At 39.7% G+C, this 22,634-nt stretch overlaps 1 protein-coding gene across 4 annotated transcripts in view; it reads left to right on the top strand.

Annotated features, from left to right (window-relative positions):
- The window catches only part of CNKSR2 (connector enhancer of kinase suppressor of Ras 2), a 202,976-nt gene that overhangs the window by 17,618 nt on the left and 162,724 nt on the right, over positions 1-22,634 (top strand). For all 4 annotated transcript variants that reach the window (XM_062515145.1, XM_062515146.1, XM_062515147.1 and 1 more), the window contains exon 2: positions 18,319-18,482. In XM_062515145.1, the coding sequence (XP_062371129.1) occupies positions 18,319-18,482 (164 nt within the window). The remainder of the gene's footprint in view (positions 1-18,318; positions 18,483-22,634) is intronic.

Genomic DNA, 22,634 nt, shown 5'->3' on the forward strand with positions numbered 1-22,634 from the left:
GCTTTTTAGGAGCATGCAGCCAGCTCTGTACCTAGCATGACAAGGCGTCCCATGGCATCCCATCCCAAGGGCAGTGGAGGAGGCAGCTGAAACACTGAGTGAAAGCAAGGAGATGGGGCTGTGGCTTCCTACAGCTCCTCCCCTGGTTCCGAGTGGAGTGGGTGGCTGTTCAGTGTGGGGCAGCTCTGAGCAGAGATCAGGTGGGGTTTGGGTAGAGACAGGGCATGGTCACACTGAAGTCTTCCCCAGATGGAGCAGATGCAGTGAGGGACTCAAGTTATCCGAACTGCAAGGGATGGACAGGGGAGGAAGAGCAGTGGTTCTGTACAGGGAATTTGGGGATGGGAGAGATGTGGCTCCCGTGGGTGTTCCTGCTTGCACTGATGACTTAGGACTGGGCTGAGACTTTCTTTTTTCTCTTTGCCTCAGCCACCCATGGAGAAGGAGTGAGTGGACTGCAGGTGATGACTGCTGCAGTCAAAGGTGTTGGGAAGAACTGGGATGCAGGAAAAATAGACATTTTTTCCTATAAATGCTGAATGGTAAAGTTTTCTGTGACACCTGACCATGAAAAATAACCCCTTGTTATGTTTTTCCTGCATGCCAGAGGGGTATATTTTTCTTTTGGCATTTAGAGGATGCTGAGTCACCAGGACTGGGTGTACAGAAGAAAATCATCTTCTCTCTAGATCTTAGCTTCCTTCATACAGAGATAGGAAAAAAAAACCTCTTTGCAGATCTGGCTGAAGTGCAACCTTGGTAGGAAGTGGGAATGGTGAAATTGGAGAGTAAGATCAAACAAGAAAGGGTGAATTATTAGTAAAGCTAAAAATACTTTTGTGGGCTTGACAATACAGAAGACATTTCTTTACAAAAGGAAAGAAGGATTGTATATACTGCAGAGCTTGTAGAATACTAAAAATACATTTATGCTTGGCAAAGCATCTTAAGGTGTCAGAAACCGTAAGATGTTACAAGCACTGCGCAAGAAGACATCTGGGACCGTGATTCTTGAGATTGCAGTGGAGCTTTGAGCTGGAGAGCTTTTTTCCTGTACACAGTGTGGTAGGATTTGAGATTATCTGAAGAGATGAGATGAAATCTTTGAAACTTGATTATCAGCTGCTAATGTTCAAAACACTTGCAGATTTTTTTTCCTAATACATTCTATATTTATTCTATTCTAATACATTCTGGTTTTCCATTCTATAACATGGAAAATTCTTGAAGACCAAATTAATAAAAAGTTCTAATTTAATTATTTAGCCAGTATTAAAACTAAAATGAAGGAAGAGTCAATAGGCCTTGTGGTTGTATCAAACTGTATCAGATTTTGGCATATATTCTGTAATTTAACTCTGTCCAGTAAAGTGTGTTTAGTGGGAAAGCTTTTTAAAAATATCTCCAGATGCTGATGCTTTTGAGATTTTCACCATATTCTAAGGTAATGATATTATTTTCTGAGAGAGATTGTAAAGGATATATTTAGTCTGATATATATATATATATATTCCTTCAGTAATATAAATTAAATTATTAGGAAATTAGTAGCTCCACAACTTTCTGTTAGAACTAAAGCTTCATCACCTAAGAAGATGTACAAGCTCATACTTGCATAAAATGTTAGTGTGAACTGCTTTAAATTTCAGTAGGGGTATTCACCGTGTCGAAGTTAAAATCGTGGATGGTCTCAGAAATGAGGCCCATATTTGAGAACTACAGTGTAGCTGTGGTATGTATACCCTAAAAAGCTAACTAGGGATTTTCTAATTTTGACTTTTTTATTTCTGCAGCTCTAATACTGCATTTGTGCTAGTATCTACCATTCAATTTGTATGTAGTTGTTCCTTAGTTACTTTATTGAGGGTAGTATGTTTCTGGGTTGCCAGTAGGTGTGAAAATAATGTAATAATGAATAGTCCTGTAAAAGTACTTTTGTACTGGCAAGGACCTCTGCTTTATCTGGGATGAAAGGTTTACTTTCTGGGGAGCTAAAAAAAGGATGTGTTGTTTTTTATGCTTGTACCCTCAAACTTTTTCTAGCTGTTCTCATCCAAGGCATTTTAAAAACTTTGCTTTCTCATTGCTTTTATTTAATCGCTTTTAATTGTTTTAAAATGTTTAAGCATTCATGGAGTGTTTTTTTGCCTCAAGATGGGAATAGACTTTGAGAGGATTTAGAAAGTGCAATTACTACCAGCTGTCTTCGACATGCTTTTAAGCTTGCTAATTTACTTGGTAAAATTCTTTCAAAACTCAACAATTTTAGGATCTAATGATTTAAGTTGGGCTGTGAAAGCCTCTAATCCTCTGTGTCTAAACTAGCCTTCCTCATCCTGTGCAGAGAAAGAAGAGGAGAGACGTTTTGGGATGGAATTCAATAGCATCAGGCCAAACACTGGAAGATTGTTTGCACAGCTGTGCCTAAGCAGTGACCAAACTGTTAAACAACCTAGTGGGGAGAAAATGAATAGAAACTCCTGTTGGCCAGAGGAATGAGTTTCCTGGACAGTGCTCAGGACGTTATGAAGTCATTGCACATGCTGGGTCAGGGCTTTTACCCATATTTTCCCCTTGTGCTTGGGAGTACTTCATGCTCCGCTTTTTCATAATAATGTAATTGGCTTAAAGCATCTGAACAAAATTCTGTACTGACTGACAAATGATGCACTATAGTGTACTTACCTTTAACTTCAGTTAGGCAACCTTTCCCTGCCAGTAAACTGATTCACTGATGTGAGAGGAGACAGTGCTTGCATATCTGTCTCTCTTCCTTGCAAATTGTAGATTATGAAACTGGGCTACTGAGCAATAATTTAATCAGTGGCATCAGAAGAGCATTAAGCTCCATTAAATGTTGGGTCACCATCAATGTCAGATGAGTATTAAATTATGGCTTGCAACTTAGTAGTACTCATCCAAAAACACAGTGCTTCAGTTCTTGGCAAGCATATAACAGTTTATTATGAAACAGATGCTTCAGAGCATCACATATGACTGAAGTGTCAAGTTGTATCAGAGAAGATAGTCCCAGCAGTAATGTGGTGCTCAGACTTTGTGAGACACATGTTTGCTACCTCAACAATGTGGGTTAAAATTATTTAATTAACAGCATCTCCTGTTGAATGCTTGGAGGTCAAAGCTGCTCTGCCTGCCAAAGACTGGCTTACATAACTCTGTCTGCAAATGGTGGAGGTGCAGTTCTCCTGACAAGGAGGGAGGATCCTTACGGGCTGCTCATAGCATTTTTATGTAGAGCAAACACAACTTTCTCTCTGGTTCCAGCGCACCACAACATTGCCAGCTTGGAATTTGGAAGATGTCTTTGATACTTCTATTGCTAGTCAGATTTTCCAAGTGATGTCAGTGAGGTGAAACTAGTAATGCCCTTCTGGATGGCTTTGCTAATGTCAACAGCAGCTCTCATGCAGCAGCTAAATCTTTGAGGCTCTTGTCAGTCTGCTATACAGCTCCTGCCATTTAGGAAAGCTGCATGCTGCAGGAGATGCTGACCTTGGAGCTGTGCAGGGAGAGAGAAGAATGATAAACCAATGCTTGGATAAAATATTTTTTCTATTCTTATTTAGATGCAAAGATTAGAGGGAGGAGCTAAGGAAGAGAATGAGTGGATTGAGCTGGAGAGTAACAGATGTGCTGAGGATAATTTTTGCTGGTGATGGTTCTGGCAAAGGAATAAATGAGAGTGATGCTGATATAGGTAGAGCTTACCTGGTTTCTATGCAGCCTCTAGCTCAGTGGTAGGATGGGTTCCCCAAATAGGAATTTGAAGAGGATATCTGTACACATCTGCTGAAGATGGCACTTAGGGTTCTTGCAAAAAATCTGTGGTTAAGATTTTTCTTGTCTGATGGTAGCCACAAGCTGGCCACATAGTTTTAGGACCACAGTATTGTGGCAAGATATTTAAAGGAGTGTTACAGTTTTTTTGTTTATTAAGGATTGCATCACTGGTGCTCAGGTGTTGCCAACCATTTTCTTATTGCTGTGCAGAAACCATAGTACTTTTTTGTGGCAGTGGGCTGCAGATGAAAATGCTGCAGTTTCAGCTGAAAACATGACAACCAGCTAGAAGGCAGTGGTCTTCAGGGATGAGTTCTATTAACTGGCTGCAGGAAAGGCTGCCTGAGGTGATGGAGCAGTGCCTTGCAAAACCACTCCAGTCAAAAGTCTCCAGAGTGTCCTTCTGCCCATAGATAGTTTTTGCCATAACATTTGGGGTTCATTTCCTTGTTAAAAAGTAATGGCCCAAAAATCTGCATGTCCTATATTTTTCTTTTCAAACTATATGAGTAACTTGTTGAAATTTTGATAGTAAGCTATTGATATAAAGCATCAGATATTCTTTCAATTTTCTACTTTTCTACCTATTACAGTTCTGAAATTGGCTATTATGCAGAGAACCAGCTCTGAAGGGAACTTCATCAGAGCAGAACCTGTCATGGGGAGAATTGTACCTTATCTATATAAGCATTAGAATTGTCATTTCCTCTCTACCTGAGCTTAACTTCATGCATGCTTTATTATTAAAAGTCCTGTTATTTCAGAAATAGTTCAAGTTAGGAAAGACATTTTAAAAGAACTGAAAGTTTTAAGGTATTACTGTTTCTTAAGGGGGGGGGGGGCGAAGTAAAACAAGCACTAGGATGCATTTGATGTGGTGCAAGATCAGAATACAGCTGATAGATGCATGGTTGGGATTTGGAAATGGTGGTGAAATTTATGTTCCTTCCTTTAAACAAACACAAATTGTATGTTTCGTACATGGAGATAAAGATGTCCTCTCTTTAAAAAAACCCAAAAAACTCCAGTCTAAGTGTCACTCAGAATGTTATTTTCCAATGAGCCCAGAGGAGTTTGTGGCAGGTAACAGGGACAGTAATTTCTTTCAGCAGCAAGCGGGAAGGCATGCAAAGTCAGCCAGAACTAATGTTAAAATAGTAATTAATAACTCATTCATGTTTTACAACTACTTGAAATTGTATCTGTCCAACCTTCTGTTTTGGGTATGTTTTAAAGGATAAATATGTAGTAAGGAATGTCTCATACAGTCGAAAAATCAATACATACAAAAAGTCCTATTAAACTCGGGAGAGTGAAAATTCAGGTTTTGTCTTTCTTTGATTTTTTTTTTTTTAATCTTCCTGGCTTTTTGTTAGTTATGGATGAAATGCTAACAAAATATGTAGGATTTTTATACTGTTCTCTTAGCACTTTTCGATATAAATAGTGCTTAAATGGGTAGGAGATAATGGAGCAAGACCAGAAAGTATCCTACAGTTGGTTATATCCAGCTAGCACAGGAAATGCTAAACAGCACTTAGCATAAACCTCCTGCTGATGTCTTGTGGGAATGGGCAGGAATATCCATAATCCGTACACTTTATCCCATGCTGACTGATACAAGTATTTAGTTCTACCAGCCAGGCTTATTGCAAAATAGAGGATGAAGATCACAGAGAAGAAACACAACCTCAAAATTATGTCAGTGGTAAAATTTCACCTTTTTTCTCCCCCCTCTTATCTGACAAGCTGTGGCAACAATAAACTAGAGCTGCAGTTGAACCTCAGCTTTGGTTGTTTCCCATGCCTTCCCCATGCCTTGGGACAAGGCTGTTTGTCAGTACAGCTAAGGGCAGAGCAGGAGAACATCACTGTACCTGGTGCTGCCTTCTGGAGGGCTCTGTACATGTAGGGCTCTCAGTGGCTGCATGTTTTCTGTGGTGTTCCTGGCCTGTTCTAGCATGAATTGCTTGGGAGGCTGAGCATGGTGTGCACCTTCTGCTTCCCCAGAGACAGTTGTCAGTGTTACCTGCAATAGTGGAAAATGTGGGAATTTCAGGTTATTCATAGAATCCCCAGCATTAGGCCTCTGAATTGAAGTAAATTCATGTGTATTAATGTGCATTATCAAATATTAGTAACGCTAAATGGCAGCATTTTACACAAATGTATTTAGTGTGTGATACTATTATTTAGTGAAGTACCCAATCCTGTCTTTGGGAGGGAAGTTTAGGGATGGGTTTCATGCCATTAATTTAGTGCTATGCAGTTAATAGTTAAATTGTTATTTTTGTATGTGCACATGTTACTTACCATGGGAATGTCCCTTTCTCTTTCCTGGGGATATAACATTGACAGGACTTGAAAGAGGCTAATATGTTGCTGTAGATTAATTCAGTCTTTGAAGGGTTTAATTCCTAGTTACAGCTTTTTGCTGGTATGGATAAATTCTACAAGCAAGTGATTATGTAAAATGACAAACTAACTAAAGTGTAGTTTTGCTTGTCACTTCAACATATTTTTTTAAGTTTTATTTTTGTTTTTATTTACAGCCTTGGCAAAACTGACAACATTATTTTAAAAAGTATATTGCTAAAGCAAATAAAAACCAACAGATACATTTTGCCATGATCCAGGTGTGTGGTTTGCACATCCCACTTTACAAGCTTATGGTCCACATTGTAGATTTGACGTGATGGAATGTATTCTTCACTTTTAATGAGTGAGAGGAGGAGTGGGGAATAGCATGCATGTAAAGTTATCTTTGCCTGTTATGTAAGTAAGCTCTCTGCTTTGGATGTAGTTTGAAGCAGATTGTGTTAGCCAAGAAGCTTAAAACCAAAATGTTTTTACTACTTAACATAGTCTGGATCTGTGCATATCAGAATGTAATAAAGCTGTACTTACAGGACTGTTTGTAAAGTAATTTGAACATGCTCTGTCCAGTTATGGTTGATGTCATTAGGTCTCTCTGTTAATTCTGGAATCCTTCCTGAGAGGAGGCTCATAGAGCCAATGAGCACTGGATGATTTTGCTGGTCATGAAAGGAAAATCAAACGTAAGGAGAAGAGTAGCTTGAGGCATGGATGAAGTCATTGTATTAGCACTCCCAACCAAGACTAGCATCTTGTCTCCTGTTGCTCTGGAGAGAGGTTCAGTGTAATATAAGATACAGCATAACTACAGAATTGCTCCCATTGCAAAATAAATTGGTTTGCTTTTAACCATGCTGCTGGGCTGTACCAAAACCTCAGCCCCTCTGTGAGGACATCACCAAATAAATCTTGAGGCCTTATTTGAACCATTTGCAGATTTCTCCAGTGAGTGGGAGACAGTGTAAAGTACAGAGGTAAGGGAAAGCTTTAACAACTGTTGTATTATTTCTTCAGGGACACAGCGTTCCGACTTGTGCCAAAAGGATGCCTTCTGGCATAATATATTCTTGGCAGCAAAGCTGGTTTTCATGGTGAAAAACTCAAAGAGTGGAGGGGTTATCTGACTATTTTGCATAATAGCATATATTAGCCTGTGTGAAGGAGGAAGAGGAGGAGAGCCCTTCGTGTAACAACAACACTGTGTTCAGGTGGCTGCTCCAGAGCATGCTGTAAAAATGCAGACATGGGAAGGCATTTGAAAGAACAATCAGTACTTGTTTACTTACTTGGCTAATGTCGGGGGTCTGCTTGGCTTACATAAACATCTTCTGACTGTCTTAACATATTGTAGTTGTTTTTTCTCTTTAATACATGATTCATTTATATTTTCCAGAGGTGTGGGATGGTTACTGAGACGTTGTATGTGAAGGGATGAATATTAGAAGCATAGCTTTCCCTTTCTTCTTCAAGACACTCCTACACGTATCGAAGTATTTGACCAGTGGTTTTAAGTTACAGATGTTTCTTTGTCATGTGCAAGTGGATGCACAGCTTTTAGAAAAAGCTGCCCACAACTCTGCAACCATCCCAAGTCTCACACCGTGCTGAGTTGTGCGAACTTACTCTAAAAAGCTTCAGCCCTGGGAATTGCATGGGCGTTGAGAGGAAGAAAAATGAATGGGAGGGAGTTCATTCAGAGTTTGAAGAAACTTCCCCTCCTGTCCTGCCTGGTGTATGCTTGCACATCTGATGGCTTTGCACTTTCTATAGTTGTATGGAGTGAAGCACAGCTGCAAATAATCATGGGAGACAGTGAAAAGCTATGGAAAATTAAGACTTACATATCTTAAGGCCTGATGGAGTGTTTCAGACTTAGCCCCTTCTAAACTGTTTTAACTGTGAGAAGCCAGTACCACACCTATTTAGACAAAGCCTTCCATCCTTGGGGAATATGATGGTTGCATTTCAGTACTTACAGTAATATTGGGGAATTTGATGGTATGTCCTTGTTACTTAGTGCAGAATTGTTTGGGGGGCGGGTGCTGCACATTAGTGCAGTTGTGCTCAGGGATGTGCAGCTGTAGCCCAGGACTGGGGCAGATGGAGGGCTGGTTTACTTTGGTCCTTTCCAGCTCTGGCACTGCTGTGGTGGTGGTGTGCTTGTTGAGCCTGGTGGTCCTCAGTTCAGCCTATTGTAATGTCATTAGTGCTCAGTGCTTGCTAGAGAGATGTGTTGGAGAAATAATAAAGCCACACACTGTTATTAGATGGGCAGTTGTTTTTCCTGTGTAAACCAGTGTGCAGCTTCTTTGTGTGCTGGTACCAGAATATTGCATGTTTGGGGATAAGATGTGTTTTAATCTTATAGAGTTGCTTTGTTTTAGCTTCCAGAAACTCTAAAGTCAGAAGGACACTGCCGAGAAAAACTTGTTGTTGTGCTCTTTCATATGTTGCTTTGTATTGTATGGGGATCCAATTAGTGATAAAGTTACTCTTTATAGTTGAATGTGTGGTAGCAAATTTTTAGGAAGCATCAAATCCCTGCAGTGGTAGTGATGAAGACAGCTGCTGTGTAAGGAAGCATTTTAGAGAAGAAAAATGGTGGCATTTGAAGTTTTAACATTTAATGAAACACCAATCAAACAGGTGTTAGTTAATGGTATTTAGATCCCTTATTTTAGAGTGATGGTTGAAAAAAATCCCTATATGCTAAGATAGTTGTAGTGTATTCTAGTTTACTTGTGATAATTGGAGCAGAAAGGAAGTGCTTTGAGGAAGAAGTTAAACATTGATTGGATCCAAGGAGGTCTCCCTTTCCTGAGGTGCTCTGCAAACTAGAGTGCATGTGAAAAAGGGGGAGAATGATGATGAGAGTATGAAAACTGCAATGTGAAACAGAGTAGAAATAAAAGTAGCTGTTGAGGGATTTGCCTTTATTAGCTTGCCAGTGTGAATTTCTTGGGAAAAGAGAAATATATTGCGGTTCTTGGGTCAGGGCCATGTCTCCTTGTATGTTACTTTGTTCAGTCTCTAGCATTGTGGGACCCTAAATAAGACTAGACTGGCTGGACTCTTAGAAATCATAAGCCTGGATCATAAAAATATATTATTACATGTAAAGTGCCAATGTCACTTTTGCCTCTTGCTTTTTGCAAAGCTTTGATGGTACATTCCTGTTGTCAAAGGGGCTCCAAAAATCATAAGGGCATAGACTTAAGTAAGAAAAAATAATGTAATTTCCTCTTTGAAGTCTGAGGAGAGTATTTCATTCAGTCTTTATAGCCTTACAATATTAATAATATTTGGACAACTTTTTGAGAACCTCTGGTTTTGGATCAGATATTTCCATTTTATCTCAAGATGCCTCCCCTATTGGGCTGAACTTCTAACCCTGAACTTAAAAAGCTGTAATTTTGTACATTTTACTATGAAAGTGAATGCACACTTTCTCATCCCATCTCCACTGGGGCTGTCCTAGGCCCCTGCAGTTGGGTGTTGCATTTATCAGGAGTAAGTGAATGTGTTTCTTTGATTTTGCTTCTTCTGAGGGATTCCTGGTATTTATTGATGCTATGGGTTGTTTGGCTCCTCTCCCTTCCACTGTTGAAGAGATTTCTGGTGCCATTATCAGCAACACAAACTTTTCAGCACACTTCAGCGTTTTTCATGTGTGAGGGCCACAGCTGTAGTTGAACAATGTGTTCATTGTAATCCAATAATAAATGTCCTAAATATAACAATAATTATAACCCATTACATTGAGAACAATATTGATAATCAGGGATACTAATCCTTGAATTTCATAGAAATAAAGCTTGACACTGGTTGTTGCAGTGTTATCCATGTTTTAAGATTTTAAATACTTTGCAAAGCTAGTATATGGTTGTATAAAGATTTGGCTTTGGTATACAGATGGGCATAATGAAAGCAAAAAGTACACAGAGAAATACGAATGATTATATTTATGAACAGCTAAACAAAATGCTGTGGATATCATTCTTGTAATTAAGAAGCCTAGCTTGCCATAATAAATACTGATTATCAGTAGTCTAACTGATTTTGTTAAAATAAGCCCTATTGGACACAGCACCCAGTTTGGTTTTGTGTATCTTTAAGTCATGCTTGTAATTAATTCTGCATGTACATTTTTGGTTTATCTTGTCTCCTCCTCTAGTTTTCTTTTTTCAATAAACACTTTTAAAATTGGTCAGTGTGAAGTTCTTTGTAAAGTAGAGCTTTTGATGAACCATATGTGATCCACACAGTCTTGCTATTTCTGGAATTTTCTGATGAACAAAATGGCCATGTATTGCCAACATGGTCATACGATTAATATATCCAGGTCTCATAGAGTGCAATCCCAAACAGAGAGTTTATCTGTAGGCACAGAAATAGCAGAACCTTCAGAACTGGATTCCTTGAGCAGGATTTAATTTTTAATTGCAGAATTCATAGTGACTTGAGACAGTACATCTTTCATTTCCAGCTTCTGTTTCGATTAATTGCTGTCACAAATACATTCTTTGACTGCCAGGTTCTTGCCCAGTGTAATGCCATCTTGTTTCCTTGTGGCTTTCCATTGGCCAACCACAGGTGCTTCTCCTGGCAAGGACCTAAGAAGAACAAGTCAAGAGAGGCTGAATTTGAATTATGTTGCTGCTTTTCAAGGAGAGCAATGTTCACATCTATCTTTTGCATTCTTCATTTTACAAACTTACCATGCTTTTCTGGATGCAGTGCCCAGTGGATATAAAATGGGTTTTTAATTGTGTTTCTCTTTCATTATCTAAAATAGTAGCTTTTAGTTAGCAGTACCTTTCAGCTAATGTTTTGACTAAACATTTGAAAATTCGTACTAAAAATTACTTTTAAACTAAACTGTGCGTAGAAAACACATAATCTTATGCTCTATTCTGTGAATACATGTTATGCTTGAAGGAATAATTATTTGGATGTTCTTGTAATCTTCAATGCTTTTGGAATTTTATTTTGCTGTGCAATAGGGGGAGAAGGGTGTGAGAGACAGAATAATTCTGTAGAGTGAAGGACAGACATGTTTTGCAGTTAGAGGGCTTTCACCTGAAATTACAGCTAAACAGTGCAGAAAGCGATTGTCCAGCTCTTTTGCAAATACTGCTGTAATCCAGGCATTTGGCAATTCTTTCTTTTTTTTTTTTTCATTAATGTAATACCCATTCCTTAATCTGCCTGCAGTTAATGTGTTGTGTTTTTTTCCTGTTTCAAATGCATCATAATGTTTTTTTGATCTGTGCTGAAAGCTATTTCTGGTGGTTCATTGAGCATCCTCCCTACAGTGCTCCTCTGGGATGGGGCATTACTTTTTTTGCAGCTATCCTGTTCACAGTAGGCATTTACCATCCACAGCACTTGAAACATTCTGTTCTTTGCACCATCTTCTGGCACTAATAACTGTGACATCTGTTTGTCACATAAGAAGCCCAGGAGGTGCTGAAGACCCTGAAGCAGTGAGCATCCCTTCCATGGGCAGAGGAAAATTCTTCGCCTCTCAGGTGGGGAAGTGGCTGGCTTGGCTTGCCCTTGGTTTCTGTGGTGACATGAGGACTGAGGGACATGGAGAGTTTCCAAATGCCTATCTCCCATGTACAGACTGTGGGGGAAAATGGCCTTTCCTAGTCCTGCCTCTCATGCTCTGGTTCTGGGGAGAAAATGTGAGTGGGGATAATTGCCTGCTGTGTCAGGCAATGTCACAGCAGTGTCTGTGCCCAGGAGCAGCTCTCTTGGTGGGGGTGGAAGAGAGAAAGTGGTTTTCTGCTTGCCTTGCTTTTTGGCATAACTAAAGCTTGTATTTTTGTACAATTAAAGTGAATAGTCTAATAGCCTATCAGTTCTGGGTTAGTAAAGCCTAGGTGCAAATGCATATGTCATAGCAAAATGTTTTAACTTACCAGGAGCTCAGCTGAACTGTCAAGTTTGAGAGAAGCAGACTGATGTGCAGTCTCAAAGGTGCTCGGTCAGTCCTTAAGAATGCTTGACTTAAATTTAATACATATTTAATGGTGAGCAGGGATAAAACACTACAGCTTTTGGGAGGTCACTTCCATCTTGCTAGTTTAAGTAAAAATGTTGCAAATAATAGTTTGCAATATGTACGGTCATTGGACAGTGCTATATATATGCACACACAGTTTATATTAAATTCTAGCTTACTTTTTCATGGCTTGGTAAGTTCTGTGCTACAGTCTGTTGCTTGAATTTGTATTTGTTGAAGTATAAAAGCTGATGGAGTTCAGGTACTCCTTCTGTTCAGATTGGAAGATAAATTTGTTTGCCTTATATTTAAAGAACAAAAAAAAGCCCTAGACATTTCTTTTTTTTAAGTAAAGCTCTGTGTCTCTTCTTCCCATGCAAAATTATTCCATGTTTTGTTCGTATGTTACTGCTTTTCAGTAAGTGCTGTGTTTACGGAACAAAGTCTTGCTCAGGGAAGTTTTTAGTTTCCATCTTTATTCTGATGTACCAGCGGAGTAGAAAACTGTATTCCCTTGTCAGAGTTTCAGCTATGATAGTTAAACCTGTAATGTTCATCATATTTAACCAAACTGAAAAGGTGGCTGATAAGAACAGAAGCTCTGTTATTTCCACTGTAGTTTCCCAACCTTGAAGAAAAATTATTTTACTGGCAATTTGAGGAAGAATATTCTACCTAGTTGCCTGTGTTTTTGGAACTGTATCTGAGCAGCTGTTTTTTAATTCAGATCTAGCCATAGAAAAAGCCTATTTTAATATTTTTTAGTCTCTTAGAGGTGGGAGACTGAACTGCTTGCAGAGAAGACTGAGATCAGAACCTCAGAATATATTTTATGGAGAGGCTTGAGTCTCAGTTACCATAGATGTGCATAACGTGTTCTGGCACTGAATTACAGAGCAGTTTGTTGCTTAGCTTGTTTCAAAAGATGACCTGGTACACTCATCAAAATATGACAATACCCCAGAATTACCATGAAGTTATTAGTTAGGAGACTGTGAGCATAGAAGATTTTTCTGGAGGGCTGTGCTGGATCTTGCACAAAAATCATATCAGTAATAAAATGAAATTAAACCTTTTCTGATCAGTTTCTATGATGCTGTTGTAATACAAGGAATCAGTTACATAGAAATCTGTCTGATTTTCATCTGTGAACCATTTAAAATTGTTAATGATTCGATGAACTCTGAATGGGCCCATGCAAGTTAGAACTCAATGACAAAGTTGGGGGAAAAAAAATAGCTCCAGTATGTTCTACTTGCAAGAGAAACTTTTCTAGACATTTTTTTTTTTTAATGTTTAAATTGTCAAGTCTTCTGCACAGTTTCTTCTGGAGGAGTGTTTTTTCTTTTCTTGCCGTTGTTTATGTATTTAATCCCACATTATGTATTTTTATGTATTTAATCCCACATTTAATCCCAAAGAGCTTGCTTGAGAATTAATGTAAAGAGTTGTTCCTTTTGTGTCAATGCCCAGAATGGTCCATCTGTGTCCATAACACCTCAGGTATACACCAACTAACAAAGATGGGCAATGTATTAACATCTTAGATGATCGTGTAGGCATGAATCAAATGGGCCAGGTAATGGGATCTGGACACCATTGCCAGACTCCATGGTTCATAACTCAGGTGGAAAGCATGTGGGGCAGGGGAGTCCTTCCTGAGTAGTTAATATCATTGGAGGTCTGTGTTTTGCTGGAACTCAAGACCAGGAATTTTTCAAGGAAAGAAACAAAGGTTATAGTATATTGTTTCCTTTAAAGAGTAGGTTTAAATGTAAAAGGACTTTCATCATACAGTTTGCAGATGAGTGTCATACTTTACCTCTCTTACTGCTAAAACACCAGTGGCTTTGCATATACTTGAAAAATCTTGCAGTTATTTTGGGGAGGAGTAGAGTTGTTGAATATTAGACTATTATTTGTGTACTGACATCCAGAAACCTGTTTTGTTATACTGTGGGGCCTTACACATTCAGAACATAATAATGAACCTGGATTTTGGGCTGGGCCCACTTATTGAAACATCCAGAAGTGCTGGATACTCTATGACCTTAATCTCACCTGTGGCCAGGAGCAGGGAGTAGTGCATCAAACTGAGTTATTTGCTGGAATTGCTGTGGTATGGGGCTTGGGTGACATCCTCTCATATGACAGTGGGGAAGGAGCAGAGCAGCCCTTGGCAGCTAGAAAAATTGCTAACTTCATTGAGGTTGGGTAGATTTTGGACTTGCAGGAAATTAGGAGAAGACAGTATTCTTAAGAAGGTGTTATTTTCATTTAGCTTTCTCTCCAGGCACCTGATGTTTTTTGGTACATCTTGTCCTGTCCCAGGTTAGTGGCATCATCAGCTGGGAATGCTCATTCTCTGCAGCTCCCCTCCTGTTGATATGAAGGCAGCAGCAGCTGTCTGGATGTGTTGTGGCTTTGGGGGCAAAAGGTGTGGGAGAGGAATGCTGGCCTTTTTGTATTATTATCATCATCATTATTATCATCATCATCATCTGTGCACAGTTTTGTTTAAAAAAGAAGAGCTGTTCTTTAATTTAGAAATAAAATTATAGGAATAAATTACTTTAAAAGGATGTTTAGGGAATGAGGAGATGTATTTGTGGCAAGCTATTCTGAAAATGTCATCCAGTATATAGTTAAATTATTTTGTTGTTTCCTGGCTGTATTTTTTATGAAATTGGTGAGTCAAACAATTGTCAGTAATATTTTTGTTCTCTTAAACTTTTTTCTCACCCAGTAGGAGCTACATGCATCCATCTAGATTACATCTGAATGACAAAAATACTTTGGTAGCAGGAGGAGGAGGACTACTGCCTTTACGTAAAACTGTCAGTAGCTGTTTATTAAGTGCATCTGTCATGTCTTATTCTGGGTTTGTGTTGCCAGTGGCCTAAGTGGTAATTCATTTTTTTGCTACCTGATGATGTTAATTATTATGATGTTATTCTCATTCAGCAGTCTATGTAACCAATGTGGGTCTTAAGTTCAGGAAGGGCAGAAGTACACTGAGCCCCTCATCCAGATCATCAATAAAGATTTTAGAAAGGACAGGCCTCAAATTTTAAAGATATTAAAAAGGAACCTCAGTGGGCCTTGGGTTGCTGCAACCCCAAGGAACATCACTTGTTATCAGCCACCAGCTGCATAAACTCCACCACCACTCCCAGAGCCCACTCATCCAGCCAGTTTTATACCCAGCCATGAGTACACCCATCCAAGCCATGGGAGCCAGTTTTGCCAGGAAAATGGTGTGGGAAATGATGACAAGGACTCTACTGAAGTCTATGTAGATAACACCACAGCTTTTCCCTCATTTACTAAGGGGGTCACCCTGTCACAGAAGGAGCTCAGATTGGTCAAGCAGAACCTGCCTTTTCTAAATCTGTACTAGCTGGGCCTGATCTCCCAGTTGTCCTGGATGTGCTGTTGTGATTGCACTCGAGAAGAACTGTTCCATGACCTTTCCTGGCATGAGTTCAGACTGAAAATTCTGTGGTTGTCCAGATCCTCCTTGCAGCACTTCTTGGAGATGGACATCACATTTGCTGACTTGCAGTCAACTGGGACCTCTCCAGTTAGCCAGGACTGCTGGCATTTGGTGGAAGGTGGCTCAGTGAGCACTTCCACCAGCTCCTTCAGTGCCCTTGTGTGGATCCCATCCAGCCCCGCAGACTTCTGTGTGTCTAAGAAATGTAATAGGTTGCTGACCATTTCCCATTGGATTATGGAGGCTACATTCTGTTCCCCATCTCTGTCTTCTAGCCCAGGGGGCTGGGTCCCTGGAGAACCTCTGGTTTTGTTATTCAAGGCAGAAGCAAAGAAGATATTAAGTACCTTTAGTCTTTTCTTCATTCTTCACCAGTTTCCCCTCCCCATCCAATAAAGGCTGAAGATTCTCTGTGGCTCTCCTTTGGTTGCTAATGTATTTTTAGAAACACTTTTTTTTTTCTTTTATGGCGCTGGCCCTATTAAGTTCTAGTTGTACTTTGGTCTTTCTGATTTTCTCCCTGTATAACTTCATGACATCCCTGTAGTCCTCCTGAGTTTCCTGCCCCTTCTGCAAAAGGTCATAAACTCTCTTATTTTCCTGAGTTCCAGTCAAAGCTCTCTGTTCAACCAGGCTGGTGTTCTTCCCTGACAGCTCAATTTTCACCCTGTCACAGAATCACAGAATATTCTGAGTTGGAAGGGGCCCACAAGGATCATCGAGTCTATATCTAAAGAGAATGGTCTGTACAGAGATCAGCCCCCCAGATTTGGTGTATATTAGCACCATGCTCTGACCGGCTGAGCTGAGCTGGGCAGCTGCCTATGGAGGGGGCCTCTCCTGCCCTTTTAAGGTTTCTTTCCTGTAGAATGGCTTGAGCAGCTATTTGATTAGAAAGGGCAATGAAATAAAGGCAGTAGCTTCAAGTGCATGATTAACCTTGACCTTTAAGTGGTTTTGTTTTGGAGGCAGAAAATCAAGCAGCAGGTTCTGGAGGAACATGGTTGAAGTCTGCTGGAATTGGGGACTTTCTTCTGTATCTTGAGATTTGGAGCGCTTCTTTCACTGTGTGTTTATGTGTGCTTTAGTTTCAGTATGTGAATTCTAGAGGTTAAACCCCTATGAATATTGTGCTGGTGTAGCAGGGTCAGAATGTGGGTAGCTCTTGCCCAAGAGCTGAGCCAGAACAGTGGGCTAGCCTGGTACTGGGGCATCCCTGCCTGCAGCACCAACATGTTCCTCACATGAGTCTCTTCTGAGGTGTGACTACTCCCTGAAAGGCACGCATGAGAAGCAAAAATGCAATAAAACCAGTTTCAGAAAAGCTTTATGTTGTATACTGCTGCTCTTACAAGATAACTGTGGCTCAGCAGTCAGATCAATCTTTTATCTTCCATGTATCTTCAGATTTTTCAGACATTTTGATTAGCAAGTAAGAATGTTCTTGCTTTCTTCCAGTCTAATGAGCAGATGTCTTTTCACTATTAGGGATTGTTTGAAGACATTTTTCAGAAAGGTTGTGTCTCTTAAGAATCAGCAAAATTAATTAATTCAGAGCTTTGTCAAATCCTGTTGCTTGGTAGCAGTCGTGTTGATCCATTGGAAAGTATTCAGACAGAAATGTTAAATGGACCACCAAATACCCAAGAGTCTTACCTATCCCCTTGGTACACAGGTGCACATGCTGCAGAGCTTCCCTGTGCTGCCTGGCTCTCTAGGGTAAAGATTGATGGGCAAGAGATGCGTGATGGATTCTCTCACATTCTGCAGTGCTCTTTGCTCCAGGTGAAAATGTGTGGCCAGGTGCCTGTCATTGACTCATAATCAAACTGAAAAGGTAAAACATGGATGCCCCCCAAAGCAGGACCTGTACAACCCTGCATTCAGCCATGTCCTGAGCAAATGTGCTGCAGGATCTTCTAGCACTTTTTTTTTTTTTTTTTTTTTTGGCACAATGGGCTTGTTTCTGCTCCCTGATTACTGTGTTCTGAGAGGTGCTCCCAGGTCTTGATTTGAGAACGCTTTTCATGCTGATCTGTGTCCTGTCACTCCTTAGAGGTTCTCTTTGTGGTACATTGAGCTGGATCTGCTGCTGCAGTTGGAGGCCAGTTTTTGCCTTTGCAGTGCTACTGCCTTTCTTGTTCTCTAGAGCTCTTTGCAGCTTGATTTAGAGGCTGGCATGTTCTGTGAACATTCAGGTGACTCAGCAATATGTGAATGACCTTGGAGTTGGAGAGACACTGTGGTATGGCACTGTCACTTTGTTTTTGACTGTGGGTTCCATTGTCCCTTTTCTCCTCTCCCCTTTCAGATGTGATGGAGGCATCCCTAACATTCCTGTTTTTAGGGGCTGCCCAATTGACATTCATAGCACAGTAAACTGCAAGAATTCAGGGGTTTTTTTTAGGGTGCAGGGGCATTTGGCATAATCCACAGGTTAAAAAAAGCCATGGCTGCAATAGCTCTTCATTTCTAAAGGTTTCTGGGTAACAAAGTTTTTTTTAATGTTAAAATGCTTCTCTTAAAGATAGGACAAGAATCCTCTGCTGGCTTAACTTTTGGCCAGTTTTACTTCCTAGTAGGGTACAAAATTATGCTAACTTTTGTCTTTCTTCCTTCTGTCTTTTCGTTGCAGGTCTTGATGATTGCCTGCAGCAATATATAAAGAACTTTGAGAGAGAGAAGATTAGTGGTGATCAGCTATTACGAATTACTCATCAGGAACTGGAGGATCTTGGAGTCACACGAATTGGCCATCAGGAGCTTATTTTGGAAGCAGTAGACTTGCTCTGTGCACTGGTAAACTTCTTGGGGCAAATGGGGAGGGGCGAACAGTGTTTGCATATTCACACTTTCTCTACTCAAATTTAATCCTAAAGACTTACCTAAGCAGCTCAGGAGACTCTTGATTTGTAATGTATGAACAGTTTAGCATTTTAAACCAGGGGCAAGATAAAGGGGAAAATCTACTGATAGAATGATGTTTGTTAAATAAACTGTTATCAGAGATGTAGGGCTTGCATATCTGTCTTTATAGAGTAAAAATTTACTTAAAATCACAAAGAAACTAGAAAAACACAGAAAAACTGTGTTTGGTTTGGAATGCAAAATAGTTATGTATGTGAATGGAGTAATTGAGTGTTGGTTGCCCTTTACAGACAAAATGTTCTGATATTAACTGTGTCATTCTTCACTGGTCCTTTCATGCAAATTATGTTTTAGATGATCTTTGGAGCCTGATGAAACAGAGCTGCTTGTATTTTACAGTAGAACGGATTAAATACTGAGATAATTATCTTATGGATAAATAATATATAAATTTTTGATGGAGCATATGGAAGGATTTTGGTAATGATCTGCTCAGTAAGGTCATGTCATGAATAACTAGGATTAGTTGCTCAGTGAGGGGTGTGGTGCTGACTTCACCCTCCTTATGAGCTTGTAGTGTGTGTCTGTAAAGATTAGTGGTGGATTGGGCACACTGCATTCTCCACTGTAGAAAGGGTTGTGAATAGCTCTCTTAAGATGTGCTTCACTGCCTAAGGTGGTGTTTTGTGGGTTTTTTAGTATGTACTGTTTTTCAGGCCTCAGAAGGAGCTTTTAAGAAAGCTGAATCCTGGGAGAGGCAATCAAAGACGGTAGGCTGAAAGGCTCTTCAGAAGGGCTTGTCAGTTCTCCGTATGCAGCAGCTTTTCTGAATACCCTGTTGTTGCATTTTTGGGATATTGTGAAGTGTAAGAAAAGGAGAGAGTGAAAAAAATAAAACATACCTGAGAAAAGTTAAAAAAAAAAGGAGAAAGATTTTTCATACAGGAAAACATTTTATTTTAAACACATGTTATCTTCTCTGCAGTTCCTGGTAACATTGCAATGTGAGTCAATGCAATAAGTTAACTCATCAATTTGTTTTTTAAATAAGGAAGTTGGAATCTTAGAAAATGCTACTGATATAGAAGGGGACATAAAGATGGTTATTCACAAAGTACCTTTCTTATCAGACAGGGCAAAAGAAAACAAGAAAGTAAATATTTTAGTTAACTGAGAAAGATAAAGTCTAAGTTAGGGGGAACACCAATGACTGTTTTTCCCAGTCACACAGAGAAACAGATTGTGGCTCTTTGAAAAATAAATTACTTGTATGGAAAAAAACCTCCTTGTTTATTAGGTGAAATTTCTTTTTTCCTTGATATGTAATTACAGATATAATCTTCAGACAAACAAACACAACTTGTCTTTGTTGCTCCTTTATCTTAGGCAAAAGTGTATGAAACTAGGATGAATATAAAATAAGGGATTTCTAGTAAAGGCTAACACTGCATCTTAAATGCATGCAGCAAGTCTCTCCCTTCCTGGTTCTTGTTGCATATACAATATTGTTTGCTTTTCTGAGTTTATCTTAAAGAAAATTGCTAAAACACAATGGCATGAGTTCAGATCACAGCTTCTAATTTAAGATGAGGTTTTTGCAGTCTCACAATTGGCTCCCAATGACTCCTTGGGGATACAAAATATTATTGTTATATTGATTTTAGTGGACTTAATTTGAATTTATTGTTCACCAATCAGATAAACCTCTTAGGAAATTTAATTCAGAGGCAATCCATTTGGCTGCACTGGTCCTCTACTTACAGGCTTTTCTTTTTCTTACTGCATCCATGAGTATCTATCCTGGGTAGGCCTTGCCTTTTTTCCTGATTTGACTTTAATATTGACTGTATTGTTTAGGAGAACATTAAGCCTGTGACTGTCCAATGTAGGATAACTGCAAATTCAGATAGTGGTTATGCAAGTTTTTTGTTTTTTTTTTAATTATCTGATTTTTCTTTTCTGTTTCACTGGAGTTTGACAGTGGTTTCATGATAGAACTTAGCTTGAGTTACAAATATATGATCCAAATGGGTTAACATCTCTTTGGATGCTGGAGATGATGGGTGGCATGATGGGCTATGAGTAGTAAAGTTAGTTGTGCCTTTTAAGCTTAAGTCCTGATTGATTTAAAAGTAATTATTAAAAAACAAAAAGATTGTTGCTTCTGCTTCTCCCCCCTTTCTCTCTGAGTTATTGAGTGACCACCTAGACAGTTTTTGGCATTGAGGACAACTGAGGAGACAGAGCTCCTCCCACTGTTCATCTCTGTTCTACAGAGAAGTGTTTTCCAACACAGAGTTGCTGTCTCTTAGGAAAGCTTCTGCAATGTTGATTGCTGATGTGCATTATTCCTGCCACCCCTTCCCAGTATTTTTTGGTGGTAAACTTCTGTTTTCAGTTCCCTGGCAGCTGTGGATGTGGCAAACAGCAAACCAGCTGCTTGTGTTGTGTACCTATAGTTCAAGGGGCTAGAGTTTCTTACCGGGGAAGGTGGAGAGCCTGAACAAAGGTATGTGGCTGGTATGGAGAGTGCACCCACCAGTGGGGGCTGTTGAACTGTGCTGAACACACCAACTGCCACAGTAATAGCTGGGAGCCAGTTATGATGGATAACACTATTTAAAGGATGTTCTTCATGGGTTTTTGACAGAAGGTAGGTGGGTGGCTGGCTATGGTCTCTCACATTATTCGCCTCCTGTCATCAGCACTTGGAACAAATGGATCCTCCAGTGTTTGTGAGCTGATCAGAGGACAAATGGTGGCCTGTGCTTTCCATCTTCAGTAGAGTCTGTCTTGGCTGCTAGCCTGCCATACTGTGCTCTTGACAGCAGAGCAAGCATCCAGGGGGTGAGATTCACAGGTTTTCTTTTCCTGTGGTGCTTCAGGGAAGGAGGAGTAAAGGTTTTGCCCATCTAGCTGCTACTGCTGTTACAGGTCATGCTGGTGATGGTGGGGCTGTACATCCTGCATACCATCGCTGGAGCTGAACGTACTCTGGGAGAGGGCAGGCAGTCTAACTAACATAGTTTGCTTCTTCCCTCTCTCCTTCAGACTGTGAAGGTGGGAGCATGTTCAATAGATTATCATACCTTGGTACAGCTTTGTGTTTTACAAAATCCATATGTTGGAAAGGGAAGGATAAAGGAAATGTGCTCTGTGCTTAGAAAAAATAAGTAGTGAGGTCTATGATGGTATTTTGTTGCTGCTAAGAGTTTGTCTCATGTTTTTCAAGATGAGAAACCTTCAGAGGCCACCACGATGGATATATGCTGGCAACATTACTTTATTTCCAGCAAGACAAATATCCTATTGTCTTTCTGTTTGAATTTTGTCATACAGTCACACTGGTGGTGTCAGCAGGAAGATTGTTACTTGGTGTGGATGGACATTTTTATTCATACTAACAAAATCACCCAAAATAATTGACATTGCAAAACTGGTTGAAAGTGATGGACTAAGAACTACATGTCCAGCTCTAGAGATAGAGGAGAAACTACTGAGTTGAGTGCCATGTTTCTCCACCACTGTTGCCGGGTAATAAAATACACAGCTGTTCATCAGTTCTAACAATTTTCATTAGGATCTTAGCCTCAACATGATCCTTTTCAAGTATGTTTGTGAGGGTGAAGCTAGTCTAACACTGTTTTTCATTTAATGATTATACAAACAACAGTGTAGCAGACTTCATCCACACACAAAATGTGATGAGCATTGTTTCTTTGAGGGCTGCTTTAAAAACTGAATGTGAATGAACAATGCCAATAGAAAGTAAACTGAAAAACAACAACAAAAAAAGAGATGATGCTTAGGAAAAGCGAAATGCATAATAAAGAAAAAAATACTTAGATAATGCCATCAGATCACTATACCAGTCTTCAGGTTTGGAGTACATCAGGGGATTTTGTAGCTCCTGCTAAATGTAACTGGCCTGAAGAAAGCAAAGAAATTATGTAGTTCTTTATCCATCATCTGTTCATCAGAAGATGGGAGTTTCATTTACCAAAACTGGGTATGACCATTTTTTCCCAGAAGGCACTACACACTGCCTGGAGAACACAAAGACTGAAGACTGCACAGCCAAAC

Source organism: Cinclus cinclus, chromosome 2, assembly GCF_963662255.1.
Source record: "Cinclus cinclus chromosome 2, bCinCin1.1, whole genome shotgun sequence".
Taxonomy (NCBI): domain Eukaryota; kingdom Metazoa; phylum Chordata; class Aves; order Passeriformes; family Cinclidae; genus Cinclus; species Cinclus cinclus.